Source organism: Hyaena hyaena, unplaced genomic scaffold, assembly GCF_003009895.1.
Source record: "Hyaena hyaena isolate Hyena2069 unplaced genomic scaffold, ASM300989v1 scaffold_1061, whole genome shotgun sequence".
Taxonomy (NCBI): Eukaryota; Metazoa; Chordata; class Mammalia; order Carnivora; family Hyaenidae; genus Hyaena; species Hyaena hyaena.
Window position 1 is genome coordinate 398,388 of NW_024081696.1, and position 16,111 is coordinate 414,498.

Genomic DNA, 16,111 nt, shown 5'->3' on the forward strand with positions numbered 1-16,111 from the left:
ATTTATAACACTATCTGCTATGGTGTTCCAGGAACTATACAATGCACTTTATATTATTTGCAATACTTATAGCAGCTTTACAAGAGAAATGTTACTTACTACCATCTTACAGATAATAAACTGGAGCCCAGATAGGTTAAGTGACTTGCCCAAGGCTACACAAGTACTTACTGTAGGAGGTCTGAGTGACTCCAGGGAGAGAAGGAAGGAAGGAAGGAAGGAAGGAAGGAAGGAAGGAAGGAAGGAAGGAAGGAAGGAAGGAAGGAAGGAAGGAAGGAAGGAAGAGGCAAGTGAGAAGGGAAGGAAGGGCGAAGGGAAGAAAGGGAGAAGGGAAAGAAGGGGGAGGGAAGAAAGGAAGGAGGGAAGAAAGGAGGCAAATGAGAAGGGAAGGAAGGGAGGAAGGGAGGAAGGAAAGAAAAAGGAAAGGAAATTAAGACTGAGCAAGAGAGAGAGAGAAAGAAATCATGTCCTTCATTTCAGATGTATTATCTAGCACTAGGCTTTTCTCGTACCACCAGCACCCATGTTTTCCTCTTCCCCAGGGAAATGTCAGCTTTGGAAATAATTTAACCCAAATAATCACTCTGTTGGAATAACTCTCTCCTGGTGCTGCTGTGATTTGGCTTACAATTATAGCTAATTGAACATCTTCGAAGTGAGCTCAGTGCTGCATGCACATAGAAAAAAATGTAATGTGCTAAGCATGCAAAAACATGATCACAGAAGTTCATTTTTACCAGCAGAAAAAGAAAGCAATTAGTGAGACATTTTTCAGCAAGGAGGAAAAAACACGCACGCGCACACACAGAAACCTCATGATCTCAAGACAAGCTCTAAGATGATCGCTGGGCCCCATTAAAGGTGCAGTAATGAAAAGGGCTTGTGAGCTACAGGTTGGCATCTGTGAAAAGGTTCCCCTTCTCAGGAATCAAGACATATTAGTCTCATTATTTGCAGATACTTGACAAGAGCCAGAGGGAAGCAGTAACATAAGGAGATACATTGTGGAGAGAGGAGGTGACTAATTAAAGGAAACAAAGAAAGAGAGCCTCACAAATCCGTTTTAGAAAATCCCCCTCTAAAGGAGGTATTTAAGAGGTAAAGTGTCCTTCTTCAGGACAGGGCCCCATTCCATGGGGAACGGGAAGGCCTGTGGGCTTACCCCAGCACTGGCCTGATTATCTGTATAGTCTAGTCGACACCACACCTACTGTGAATCTTTTAGTTAAAACTGGTTATTAACTTAATTATTTTTAATTTTTTTTAACTTTCTAAGGGATTCCTTTCAACTCAATTCATAAAAGGATGAAGGCCAGAAGTACTCCAGGCTGGGTGCAGACTCATTCCCTAAAGCAGCCAGAGCAGAGGCCTAGAGAAAGAGAGAGGCAGAGAGGCCTAGAGATGGGGACTTTTCAGCCAGCCCCTTACTAGAAAGCTCTATGCTTGTATGGCCTCATCAACCTCCTTGTTCCTGCTTAATTAGAAAGCCTGCTGGCAACTTGCTCGGTGGGAAAGAGCACCTATAGCTCCAGAAGAATTGGGTGGGGAGACGAAGAGGCTGGGGGCTAAAAGGAGTGAGTCTAAATGGAAGTTCCATGCTTTTAACTTCTACTGGACCGGTACTGGGCCATCCCCAAGCCGTTCAGAGGACTTTCAACTTTGCAGCCGCAGGACCTAGGAAAGGCTTGGAAAGGTTTTAGAGGTGGGGTCGTTGTTCTGATAGAAATTGCCCTCAAGAAACATAATTTGTAATCGGTACGGGCAGCGGGAAAGATGAAAGGCTCACCACAGACATGGAAGGAAGGATCAGCACTTTTCCCATCCAGCTCCATTTGTATGTGAGCCCGCATTACGCAGGAGGAGAAGAAAGCAGATTTGCCTAAATGTAGTCAAAGCACAGCTGTAGGTTCCTTTCATTGCTCTTCAAGCTCTTAGTTGTCCTCTCAGGATCTAGAGCAATGGCTCTCATCCTGGGGCAATTTTGTTTCCCGGGGCACGTACAGAAATGTCTGGAGGCTTTTTAGGGGAGCTGTTACTTGCATCTGGGAGTAGAGGTCAGGAAGCTGTGAAGCATCCTCTTGAGCACAGGACAGCCCTCACAAAGATGATTCCCTCCAACACATAAACAGTGATGAGATCTAGAAACTTTGATTTAGAGGCTACGCAATCTTCCTTTACTAACTTCTTTTCTTCGTTACCAAGATTAAAAGCAGTAATTATCACACTGAATTTTCATAGTTTCCTGCCTGGATTTTTTCCTAGGTCTGCCTTTCAGTGGAAAAACCATTTTATTTGGTGGAAGCATTCCCATCTTCCTGAGTAGAATGAACATAGACAGCAGATTTCTCTCTCTCTCTCTCTCTCTCATAAACTCTACCCCTGATGTGGGACTTGAACTCACGATCCTGAAATCAAGAGCCCCATGCTCTACTGACTGAACCTGCCAGGTGCCTCCAGCTTTCCCACTTTTTGAAGGAAGGCCACCAGTACCTCACACCCCCTCCCGGTGCGCTGTGCCACACTCTGGTATGAACAGCAGGTTTGCGTTTGCAGATCAGTTGTCATAACTGTTCCAGTAGCATTTATGACACCTTGATGCTGACAGCAACAGGATGCCCAGACACCACAGAGCACTTGGTATGAGGTAGAAAGGAGGCTAAAAAAGTAAGTGCAGTATTTTGCAAGTGTCTTGATCTGAAGGTCATTACTTCTTTGTACCAATATGTCTTAAAGAACATGAATCAGAAGTCTTATTGGAGTGCAATGCACTTCTGAATCCATTTTGAATGCCAACAAACAATCTTTAATCACAGAGCCGAACACTGGAGGCAACTTAATGAGAGAAGAAAATGAACAATATTCTACAAAATCAAACCTACAGCTCTCCAACACAAACCTACAAACTTCAGTCTAGGAAAATGTAGTAATTGTGAAGTGCCCACCACAGACTTAGGCCCCATCTCCAACTAATGATATAAATTTGTTCTTTCAGTTACAAAATTCAAACCAATTCTTTACATACATTCTGTCTTGGTTCCTTTGCATTTCATTCCTTAACCACGAATCAAAAGCCCAACTTGTGGTAGGGAATTAAAGAGGACCAGTATAAATAAGCCAATTTAAGGAGACCTTAGAGGGTAAAATATTATAATTAGAAGCAAGCCTGCCATGGTAGGAATTGTTGCTGTCAGTTTGGGGGAAATCTCTCCTTAGGTATACGCGAACGCTGTCAGCAGCTGTCCTCAAAGCTGCCACTATTCCGGCAAGAATGGAAATGCATCGGGCTCATGGGATCAGACACGTAGCCTGCATTAGAATAAAAGTTCAGCTGTTACTTATCATCTTTCAGTCCATCTTCCCAATTTTTCCTAAGCAGCCTTACCCCACTCACCACAGAGCTGCCAAGCAGCTCCTCCCAGCTCATGTGAACAGAGTCTGGACAAAAGTTGCTGGCAAGCCATCATAAAACAAAGGCAAAATTTAAAATGGAAGCATAGAGCTGAGACCAGAGGAACACAAATGATAGATGTATGACTTGGGCCCAAGCTGACCAAGTTGGGAGTAAAGAAGGGTACAGTTCCAGAAGAGGGTGTATCATGATGGCTAAAGTCATGGGCTTTCATGTCAGGCCAATGTGAGTTTCAACCCTGGCTCCTCTACTTATTGGTTCTGTGAATTTTGCCCACTTAACCTTTCTAAGCCTCAGTGTCTTCATCTGTAGATAGGAAACTAACATCACTTATTCGTCACTTATTCGACAATCCATAGGGTGTGTGACACAGTGAGTGCTGAGCAAATGGCAGTTATAAAAACAAGGTGGAACTAGCAGAGAGGAAAAGGAAAGAGCCACTCTCCACAGCAGGCTCGCTCTGGTTGGGTTTTGTTTTGCTTTTCCTCCCTGAGCGCCCGATTTTTAAGTGTACTTCAATGCTCAGGTCTAAATACCAGTGGTATTTGATGCTCATTGAAGAGGTAGCCCTGACTGTTTCCACAGAGTGCGGCTGGGGGCTCAGGATCAGGCCGCTGTCCTAGAGAACACAGGACACGTGCAGGCAAGCAGTTAACTTTTCCAGTGCAAGTGAGGAAACCATTCATTGCTTCTGGGAAAATGGGCACATTTGTCAACAGCTAGTGCTGCTTTTGCTCCCTTTGATAGCTGAGTTTTCAGAACCAGCTCAGCCATCTACATTTTCATCAAGGCATCTAGCAAGATGCAGTTGGATAGGCTTATTTATTTTCATAAGAAGGGTTTCTGTCAATGTCTCTCAGGCAGCACATAAACTCTCCAGAGAGGAGATGCCGGGGCTGCTGCTGACTGTCCTCGCTCACTCACCTCCAGCAGGGCTGGCCCTGGTCAGCTAGGAGGAAGGCTGTGGTCAGGGGAAGCTAAGATGAGGGGAAGCTGAATACACATCAGTGAATCCTAATTTCAGGTGGACTTACATAAAATCTACATCCTAAAGCAGAATAGTTCTTTTTGTCCAGACTGAAACTGCATCTTCATTCCAGGCCTGGATAGATGCTTTCATGAGCTTGTAATCTTTTTATTGCTATCATCAAGCTTCTAGTGTACCACATGTGATTTTACTAGCCTTCCATGCTCCTCCATGCCTTTCTCCCCACAGGATTTCAGTGGAAATCTGATTGTGAGTGCACATCCCTCTAGTGTATGTGTGTGTGTTTGGGGGGGGGGTTGCTCTCCTTCAGGGAAGGGTGGGAAACCAGCGGGGCCTGGGTGCTGACTTGTTTGATTGATGCATCACTGCCACAGTTGAGCCACAGGCACTTGTGCGGCCATTTTGCTTAAGAGGAACCCAAGGGAAATTTGACCACAGGCTTTAGGAAAAGACTGAGCCTTGTCTGCATGTTTTGTTGCTGTAGGACTAAAGGTCTTAGGTACAGAGAAAAATGCTATGCATGTAATTTTATCTTCATTCTCTAGTCCTGCTATTTGCGGGCAGAGAGGAAGAAACAGTTTATAATGTAGCTGTTTTACCACACTTGGTTTATAAAATGGAAATGGAGGGCAATTAAAGCATTCTTTCTTGTACCACGTGATGTTCTTAGAGGGAGATCTTAAATATATCTTCTTTGCCTGTTGGGGCTCTCACTCCACCCAAACACCCTAATGTTTTCTTCAACTCTGGTACAGACACGCATAGGGAAACCCAACTTTTGCATTATTACATTACTTTTGTCTTCTCCATCTTGAAGAATTCTGCTCAAAGTCTTATTCCTTTAAGAAACAGATCGTTAGTTTAACAAAATGCTTCATCTCGAAATGTTTCATCCACCATGAAAGGAAAGACTTCTGGTCAAAGCACACATTTCAAAGGGTGCCCTATATTTTGTGGTTGTGTGGTAATGTCTGTAAAGGTTTGAAAAAACGATACTATATCTATAAAAAAAATGTGATGATGTGACACATAGAGCACATTTTCCCCGGTTACTGGACTGGCCAATTATGCTGTAAAGCTGATGATAAAAAGCACTCAGCTGCATTCTGGACACGTACTGGGAGTCAGAGCACAAAGTTTCCTTTCTTTAATGTTCCCAAGTAGTTTGTCTGCATCTATCCAGAACATTTTTTTCCCTTCGTTTCTTAAAGCCTTTCTAATGCCTTAGGTAATAATACTCAGCAAACGAGGTGCACTGGTGAGGATCCCAAAGCTGAGGGCTTCCAGGGTCTATTGCCATTTACTAAATCAGAGAACCGGGAACACATCATCCAATTTATTCTTCCCCAAACCCAGTTCTTGTAATAAATCTGATCTCTTTAACTGACATACATTTTTTTTTCAGTCCTCCATATTGTCAAGGAAAGATCCCATGAATAAATGAGCCCATTGTGCTAAAATTCCAATTAAATATAGAGGCTCTCAGTCTTAGAGGTTGGAAAAAGGACATTACAGGCCTAGCACATTAATATGGCAGCTGGTGATAAGGGTGATTACCCAGCCTCTGGCTTCCAGGGGCCTGCGTAAACTGTGTTAACTATTTCAAAGAGCTTTATTAATTTCTTCTAAAGTAGACCTGTGCAAAATGGATACCATCGGTGATACCTTCACCTCCTCTCTAGCTTTTTGAGGGGCTGGCTGGGTTTATAATTTATCCTGGGCACTTGCCAAAGGGGAAGAGCTCCCCCAGCATATGACATAATTGTGGAAACTCATCTCTTGTTTTTCTTCTCCCTACATACTTATGATGTGGGGCTTATAGGCTGTGAACTCAGTTAGGTGGCAACAGGGTGTCTGGAATATCACAAGGTGCAGGAGACTTGTCTCTCCTTCCACGAATACACACACTATGATATATTTGCACATATACTTACATGCTTATGTGCACACATTAGTAAACTCAAAGGTAAATACAGAGTTATATAAGATCGCAGTTTGTGCTTTTATAACATACTATTTCTAAAGGATCCTTCATTTGCAGTCATTATAAAACAGAATCTATTCTTCCTTATAATGAATAAATATCACCTTCCTAGAGGAAGTTTCCTTAATCATTCTGAAGAATCTGTGTACTTACCATATTTGTCAATGGGTGGGAACTGAAGATTTCTCTTCATCTCCTCCAAAGACAGGCCTTGAGAGGAACACTGTCCAGCACTGGAAAATTCCATGAGACACATGATTTCACACTGAGAAAATCATGGTGGTGGTTTGCTAATAACATTTTTATAAAACAACTTATTCACTTGGGATAGATCCCAGAAAACTGACAGAGTGATACAAAGGTGTTTCTTTGCTACAAGTGACTAGTCGGGAAAGAGTTCAGAATTATTTGGAGTAAGTCATATCTCAGTGTGAGTCCTGGCTCTTAGTGAATCCAGGCATATCCAATGTGAATCCAGGCAGGCTACGATTCCCAGCTGTGTAAGCTTGGGTGGCATGCCACCTTTTATGAGCCTCATTTTGTTAATCTGTAAGATGGGGAAAGTAGATAAATAATTTCCAGTTTGTTTTGATGATTAAAGGTAACAAAAAGATGTGTTGAATCTAAAACCTGAGTTAATATAATTGCAAACCTTACTTGAACTAATAGCCACAGTATTATTATCTTAGTAATAATCACTATCAATAAAACATGCCAAGAGATATTGTTACCATTATATTGCTGTTATTACAGTAGGAGTTATAAGAGATAGTGACAATAAGATTTATTGCATGATTCCAATGCATTAAGCATATGCATCTATCATCTCATTTAATCCTTATCATTACCGAACGTTTCTCTCATTTTATAGATTAGGAAACTGAGGCTGGAGCAGTTAAGTAACTTGTTACACAGGTTTGGCAATTGGCTCATCTATGGTTCAAACCCAGCTCTTTTAGATTCCAAAGCCTTTGTGCTTATCCACTATTCAAATAGAAATTTCTTCCTGGTACCTGGCCCTCCTGAATCCTTCTCTTCCTCAGACTTCTGCTACTCTTTTACCACACTGGTTAATGGGCTTGCTTTCTTTTTACCTCTTCAGCCATCAAAACCCTCACCCTATGCTGAACTGCATCTGTCCGTTAATTATATATCTGTGGGTCTCTTTCATGTCCATGTCTCTCGCCCAAACTTTAGCATCCTCCAGGAGTCTTCCCCCCAGAGCTGCCTTCACTGTGCTCACAGCAGAACTCTCATTTCCCCGTCCCAAGCCAGGGCTGTCATCTCAGTTCCCGGCACCACATCATTCAGTTACTTATGCCAAAATTTTTCTTTTTCTCACAACTCTTACTTAATTCAAATATTTTTAGCTCTGCCTCCTGTCTCCTTATAACCCGTTCTCCATATATTATCCAGAGTGTTCTTTTCACAGTATAAAACAGATTAAGCCATTCTCCTACTTAAAACATTTCAGTGGCTTCCCAGTTCATTTAGAGTAAAATCTACCCTCACCTACAAGGCCCTGGCCCTGCCTACCTCAACCTCAACTCACATCCTTCTCCCCATCTTTTGCTAAGCACTTCTTCTTGGCGTTCTTTCTGTCCCCTGAATCCTCCAAGCTCTTTCCCAACCCAGAGCTCTTGCATTTGTTAACTCTGCTTGGGATGACCTTAGTTAACCCGAATCTTGTTTCAATGAACCCCTGCCCTGCCTTCACCCATGCCTGGATCCTCTTTCTTTCAGGCGTCAGTTGCACCATCACCTCTTCCGAGAGGCCTTCCCTGAGCACCATTCCAAAGTAGCATTTCCCTGGCTTATAGTCACTTTCTATCTCATCATGGCAATGTGTTTCTTTCATTTAGAGCTATATAAAATTATCTTGCCCGTTTATACATTCGCTTATATAGTCTTTCCCACAGTGAGGTTGGGAGCCTCGTTGTCTATCTTGACTCCCTAATTCCCTGCTTTATACTCAACACTTATAGTGGCTGGTACACAGGAGAGGCTAAAAAAATAGTCTGAACAATTTAATTAATTGATGGGTCCTTAAATAATGTCCTTCTCTTAGGTCACTCAATTCTCCCCTCCACAAGGTCTTCCTATAACAAAAATCCTACCAGGACATTCCCCTGTTCCCCGCTGCAATTCTCTAGGCCCATGTTCCAAACCCTCTGCAACTCAAACCTACTTGTGTTCTATGTGTATCTCATGTTCTACAATTCCTCAGTATCTTTTCTCCCCAAGTTCAGGCTATGCTTGAAGACTCTGGACTTTCTAAAACATCCTAAATTTTCCTTCCTCTGATTGTGGCTGAGCTGCTCCCCAACTTGAATCTGGTTGGTGACATCTTTTTTTTTTTTTAACATTTATTTATTTTTGAGAGATAGAGAGAGCACAAGTAGGGGAGGGATAGAGAGAAAACAAAAACAGAATCTGAAGCAGGCTCCAGGCTCTGAGGGGTCAGCACAGAGCCCAAGGCAAGACCCTGAGCGCATAAATTCTGAGATCATGACCTGAGCCAAAGTCAGATGCTTAATCAACTGAGCTACCCAGGCGCCCCAGTGACATCTTATTTATCTCTGAGGGGAAGCAATAAGAAGGAACATTCTGGTGGCAGACTCCTTGAATTTGAATCCTGGCTCTATTACTTACTAGCTATGACGTTGGGCATACGTTATTTAACTACTCTTTGCTTTAGTGTATGCAACTGTATAATGGGAATTATAACATTTTACTTATAAGGTTAATCATGAGAATTAAAGAATTAAGAAGTTTAAAAGATATTGAGAAGTGCTAGCATGTAGTAAACACTCAGTAAATGTTACCAACTTTTATTATGTGTCAAAGTCCAACTCAAAGGCGACATTCCCTCAAGTCTTCTTGGAAACCCCACTCAGAATTTCATACCCTCTAGTACTTTGTACTTCTATCACAGTGCTTATCAGAGTCTGCCTCTAAGTGTAGCAATGGGCCTGTATTTGTATGCTAGTGAAGCCCACTAAACAGAATACTCCTGGAAGTCAGAGATCCCATCTGATATCCTTTGGATCTCCTGCAGGGCTTAGCTGGTACTTTGTAAATAGTTAAAATAAAATGTGTAAACTAAAATTGTTACAAAATGTTCACCTGGAGAATGCGATTTTTCTAAACTCTAGCATAAATTCACACTGTCTCATTCACTTAGCTGCCTTAAAATGACAGCAGATTTGGCCTCCCTTTCTTAAGGGATAATGTGAAGCTGTTTCTTAGAGGGGAGAAACGATTAAAAAGAAGAAAAAGTATTGACTTAAAGTGGGACATGGTATTATCTCAATCAACATTAAATGGCAAACCACACTCAGTTCTGGGCATTAGAATGTCATTCATGATATTTTTCAAAATGAACTTTACCCTACTAATAACCTAAAATTTACCTACTAAAACCTCTTAAGCACTCTAGCTCCTTTTAATAAATGTGCTGTATATACTAGTCTTGGCAACAACAAGATAATAGGGAATAAATATTTTATCATCAAAAAGGCTATCTGGTTTCCTATGAATAAAAGCCCATCTCCAAGCTGTCTTATTTATTCAGTTGCAGAATGTAATTCATGCCAGGGCACTTAACCTGCCTGCCCGGGAGATACCACCTAGGCCAGTTCTGGATGCTCTTCTAGGATGACAGACAGATGGAAGCTATGCATGCCCGGGTCAAACGAAGCAGAGGAAACCAGACCCTGATCCATGGAAGTAGTTCTCCTCAATCCATGTGTGTCCAGAATTCAGCAGGAGTTTCACAGAAGCCCAGAGTTTAAGAGACACACGGGACCTCTGTTGGCTGAAGTTGTGGCCAGAGAAAATAGGCATTTCCAGTGATGCAGCTTTCCCATGAATTCAATGAAAATAGATGTGAACTCATGGCAGGTAAGAAAAGCACTTGATGTTGCAGTGTTTCAATATTGTTAGTTAACTGGGTGGTCTTCTTTATGGTAAAAGGATGCTATATGTCATATATAGGCTTATATATGAATGATACAGGACATTATATAAGTAATTTCATGTATCTGTTTAATGACAATGGAATGAAATTTTCTCTTTTAAAGGAAATAGCAGAGGGGTGCCTGGGTGGCTCAGTCATGATCTCGGCTCAGGTCATGATCTCACAGTTCGTGAGTTCGAGCCATGCGTCAGGTTCTGTGCTGACAGCTTAGAGCCTGGAGCCTGCTTTGGATTCTGTGCCTCCCTCTCTCTGCCCTTCCCATGCTCATGCTCTGTCTCTCTCTCCTACTCAAAAATAAATAAACATTTAAGAAAATAAAGCGAGTAGCAGAATCTTTATATTAGTTTTTGAACACTACCACATTATATTGATACATCTCATTTTAGTGCTAAAATAAATTTCAGTTAGTTCTGTGACATATATGTACAGATAAACATAGTCATTGGCCATGGTATCTCACAAAGGTGCACTGGGGAATGAATAATTTATTCAGAATCAAGAGTAGAACTAAAATTCAAAAAATGTTTCCTGCTTCTCAATCCATGCTTTACAGTTATAGACAACCTAGTAGGCTGCCTGCTAATTAGGCCAGTTAACACTCAAATCCAAAATACGTAATCTGAATTTTTGTATGTGCATGCCATGCAGACAATGGCTTGTCAGCACACACTAGCATGATTGCAGTCATTCAGATGGTCTGCGAATGGACTTCCACACCCTCAGCAAAGACAACAACATTCTAAACTATGAGGCTATGTTGGCTGAACGGAGTGCAGAGATAGCAATGTTCTTGGAGAGCACATTAAGCAAAAAGTATTATCCAAAGAGAAGTGAATCAATCTTTATGTAAGATTACAGAAGAGATATCAAGAGTCCAAAAGGTGCTCAAAGGTAGGATACACTCAAATATAGTTTCAGTTCTTCAAAGCAGGAGTAAGGCAGGCTCTGTAAACTAAACTAGCAGATTAATGTACATTCTAGGCAAAACTCCAGAAAGAAATATTAAAACAGAGTTTTTCTGTACTCTTAAAAAAAAAAGTACTGATTCCTAGAAGCTATCCTGGGTTCAGGAAGAAAAGCCTATCATGTCAGATTTGCTTTATTGCTTTTTGGTGAGGATAAATTTCAAGGGGAAATCCATACATCTGGATTCTGCAGATACCGGGCAGAGTTTCTCCTGATTGCTTGCAAGTAAGAAGGGGAGATCTGTGCCAAATGACAATTGGTTGGTTTGAATTGTCACTGGTTGGATATCCAGAACTGATCAAGACTTCAGGTAGGTGACACTCTCCAAAGGGCTAAGCTGAGCCTTAGACACTGGGAATAATTAAGAAAACAACACAAACCAAAAACACTACATTTGCTGAAGTTAGAATTGTCCCCAAATAGATTGAGTTGTTCTAGAAGGGGGTACTGTCAAATCCTTAGAAGTTTTCAAGGTATGGCTAGAGTGCATCGTGGCTGTGGGTGCTGTAGAGGGATCCAAGTGTTGTGACGTTCCCGATACCCCTATTTCTTACATTCTGTGATTCTTTGAAAGGTATTCATGAACCATGTAGATTTTGTGAAACTGGCTTTGATGTGTTGGAAAGGCAGCATGAGATTGCCTTTCCCACTTAGGGAGAAGATTTTTATCTTCCTTATCTGAGGTGTCTGACATTTGTCCAAGGCTGAATACCTCACGCATTTCCACATACCTGCCACAGCATACCTGGCTACACAGTACTGCTACTTCTCAAGACGGTGCTTGTAGCTTTTTGTCTATATACATTTCATTTGACATAGTAACTGAACCATGCTATTTGCTTGAGGGGACCATCTCTTTTCGTGGTCTATTTCAAAGGAAGAACCACATTGCCATCTAAGTTGAAACAAACGAAAAGTGTGGAGAAATCACTTGCACATAAACCATCATTAAGGATTTGACTGACAGGCTGTGTAATGCTGGTATGAAAAACTCTTGAGCTGCTTCATGGAAGTTTTTATAGAAGATAAATTTGTAGGGGCACCTGGGTGGCTCAGTCGGTTTAGTATCCCACCCTTGATCTCGATTCAGGTCATGATCTCATGGTTCGGGAGTTCAAGCCCCACATCTAGCTCTGTGATTGACAGCGCAGAGCCTACTTGGGATTCTGTCTCTCCCTCTCTCTGCTCCTCCCCTGCTTGTTCTCTCTCTCTTTCAAAATAGATATATAAAATTAAAAAAAAAAGATAAATTTGTAGAATATTCATGTTGCAATGCCTGAGGGGTGGAGAAAAACTATAAAACATCATTTCATCTCCCTTTTTTAATGTTTACGTATTTTTTTGAGAGAGAAAGTGTGAGCAGTGGATGGGCAGAGAGAAAGGGGGACAGAGGATCCAAAGACTTTCTGTGCTGACAGGCCGACATCAGAGACCCGGATGCGGGGCTCAAACCCACAAACCTTGAAATCATGACCTGAGCCGAAGTTAGATATTCAACTGACTAAGCCACCCAGGTGCTTCCACACTATGTCATCTCTTCAGGAAGGTATACTGTTAAGCAGGACCTACAAGGAAGCGAGAAAAATACTGTCTAAAGAGAGTCCAGGGAACCCCCGTGCCATCTCTCTAGAGTGGCGGGAGTGGGAAGTGCCACAATGAATTCAAATGGCCCCATTTAGATTCTCGAAGGCAGCCAGTATTGCGGCTTCCAAACCACAGCCTGCCAAATGGTTTTGGTATTGGAGCAATGAATCATGGCTTTGGCTGTGGGATTTCATGAATTCTCAGAATATTTGCTAGTGTTATAATGACTTCTGACTGATTTACATTCCAAAGAAGACATCAGTTAGTCATATAGTCCAAAAGCAACCATTTTTATAATATTCTTCCAAGTGTGGTTTTCACAGAGCTGGGGACTTTGATTTGGTGAATTAGAGCAAATGAAGATAGTCTGCATGGTTTCAAGATAGTTTTGAAAGCAAGACTGAATAGAACAACTAAACAAAAAGAGAGAGACCTAGAACATTAAGTTCTACCATAATGATATAATAATAATCTCATATTTATAGAGGGCTTTATAGCTTGAGCATACTTTTATATCAATTAGCTTAAAGTATTGTTATAAAACCCCCATGAGGTATCTGGGAAAGCATCAATTTTACCTCCATTCTATATCAGGCTCAGAAAGTTTGAACAACCTGCATCAACTCACAGAGCTAGCAAGAGGCAAGCCAGCACCTGAAGAAAACATCTTCAGACTTCCAGTCCATGCTCTTTTTTCTAAAGCACGCTGCATTTTATAGCAGTCCCTGTCAAACTCTTGTTCTGTTTCCATTTGGGGATCTCAGTGAATTCGTCATGAGTTACAGTTTTGGACTCTTTGCATCTAAAGACCAACACTAAGTTCCTCACAGAAAAATATCCTTCATCATCATAGAAGCCAGAAACATTTTCTCATGACTTGCTTTCTTAGGTCTTTGAGAAAATTTTATTTCCCCCCGTCCAACAATGGCTTGCCTGTCCCTGTGCAGTGAGGCCAAAACTAGAGACATACACTCTGAAATTTCTCAATGAGATGTTTATGACTCCGCACAACTCTCTGATCCTGTGCAAGGTTTTCTAAGCTGCATGCATGGATTCATCTTCCTAAGTGCTGCTCCAGTGATGCTGAACAGAAAACCACTAGGTTACGAGCATGATTAAAGACCCCAGGCACAATTTTCTTCCATTCAAGTTGGTCCAATTAGTTTGTATGCAGTTAAAAATGCCCTTAGGCTACCTGTACTCTAGAAGATTTAGTCATTTGGACTTTGCACAGGCAACACCATCCAAGGCCGCACAGCTTTGCAAATATTCTTTGTGCTGTGTCAGAGTTTTTTGCCATCTGTCATAATCATGTTACTTGTGAAAGAATATCAACAAGGAGATCAGTGCCATATGCACCTTTATCCCCTTCCTCAAGAGGAATGTATCCAAGTGAAAAGTCATTTCTTTCACTCAATATGAAACATGTACAGGTAAGAGCTAACCAGAATTTCAGTTCTTTGACACTAATCTAAGAGACTAATACAAAGTAAAGGTAGGGAAACAGCCTGCTGAGATCCCTAATAAAGGTGTTTACACAAGAAAAGTAAATGCTTTGCCATAGAAAAGGCTACTAGAGTCAGCTGGCTGTTCCTTTTGGCATTTAGCTGAAAACAAATAGATCTATTTAAAACAGATCTGTCACAAGGGATAAATGCCTTTTCATGCCTTACAATGTCTTTCTATGTAGCCCACCTTTTCTCTGGCCTAAAGAGAGGCAACATTTCTATCAGAAATTGGATCACCTTTGGCCTAACTTTGAAATAGTCCAGTCAGACTCTTCTGAATAAGCATTTGTTAATTTATCAGTTAAGTTCAACATATTTATTTATTCATGATTTCATCCTGGCTGCTTTCAGAACATTATTTTGTCTTTGTCAATAATTCCCTACTTGATAATGTCCTAAATTAAAACAAATTTATTGCTCCCATTATAGTGAATGGGCAATGGCCAAAATATTTAATGGGGCCAGAGGTCAGTGCAAAATATCTCTTTCAGGAAAATCAAACCCATCAGCTTTCTTTCAGTGGCAAATGTCCCCTGGCTATAAAAGGCCTGAAAGACTTGGCAATGGGTCACGTCTCTGTTTGAGCCATTAGGCAAATATCCAAGGTCACAGCTCCCCCATTTTTAAGGGAAAAAGCAATTAGGAAAAGAATTATGAATAAGGAAAAATGCAGCAAGAACTGAAACTGTGTGCTAATTCCTTGATGGCTCATCAATTTTTAATGTGCTTAACAGTAACCTAACAATACAACCACCTCTCAATTTACCTATACTTTAAGTGAGTATAAATGAGGGATTGTAAAATCCAGTAGGAGGTGAACTACTACATGCTTTGACTGCTAAAACTGAGGAACATCCTTTAAATATACCAAACATCTTTCTTTCTTTTTTTTTTTTAAGTTTATTTATTTATTTATTTTGAGAGAGAGAGAGAACATGAGTAGGGGAGGGGCAGAAAGAGAGAGAAAAAGAATTCCCACGCAGGCTCCACATTGCCAGCATAGAGCCTGATGGGGGGCTCAAACTCATGACCTGAGCTGAAGTCAAGAGCTGGACACTTAACCAACTGGGTCACTCAGGTGGCCCATCAAACATCTTTCTTATTCTTCACCTTCTATACTTACTATCATCCCCCCCAAAAAGGGAAAGTATTTTAAATATTAGAACTAAAAGATGTTACGAGCAGGATGGTCATAAAGCTAATTTCTCATTCCTCTATATTCCTACCTCATTTTACCAAGAAGGAAATTAAAGCCTTGTGAGGTGAAATAACTTATCCAAGTTCATGTCTCAAGGTTACAGTGATGTTAGGATATACCCTAGAGTTCCAGATTTCTTTGCTAATTTTTATTCTTATTTTTAAAGAGAAAAGGGAAATCAAATTTTGTTGCATACCTGCTAAGTGTCATAGTCTACTAGAAGCCTCACCAATCTTATTACATATATTTGCTCCACCTAACAACCCATTTTACACGTGTGGAAAACAAGTCTAAGTCTTCTCCAGGATCACATAGTTGTAATTCAAATGCAGGCCAGGCAGTATCCAAATCACCTGCTTTTTCCATCTACACTGTTAGCTCTAGAAAGGATTCCAAATTTACATCCATAATCTTGCCTCTCTCCTCTTCATGACTGATTATAAAGCACAATGCCACATGCTGTGCTAAGTGCTAGGAACCAGATATGAGTGTGAT

At 41.2% G+C, this 16,111-nt stretch overlaps 1 protein-coding gene across 1 annotated transcript in view; it reads right to left on the bottom strand.

Annotated features, from left to right (window-relative positions):
* Positions 1 to 3,133: 3,133 nt before the first annotated feature.
* The window catches only part of TNNI3K (TNNI3 interacting kinase), a gene marked incomplete at its 5' end in the record, with an annotated part of 196,424 nt that continues 183,446 nt past the window's right edge, over positions 3,134 to 16,111 (bottom strand). The window contains 2 exons of the mRNA XM_039222129.1: positions 3,134 to 3,306; positions 6,535 to 6,614. Coding sequence (XP_039078060.1) covers positions 3,230 to 3,306; positions 6,535 to 6,614 — 157 coding nt within the window. The remainder of the gene's footprint in view (positions 3,307 to 6,534; positions 6,615 to 16,111) is intronic.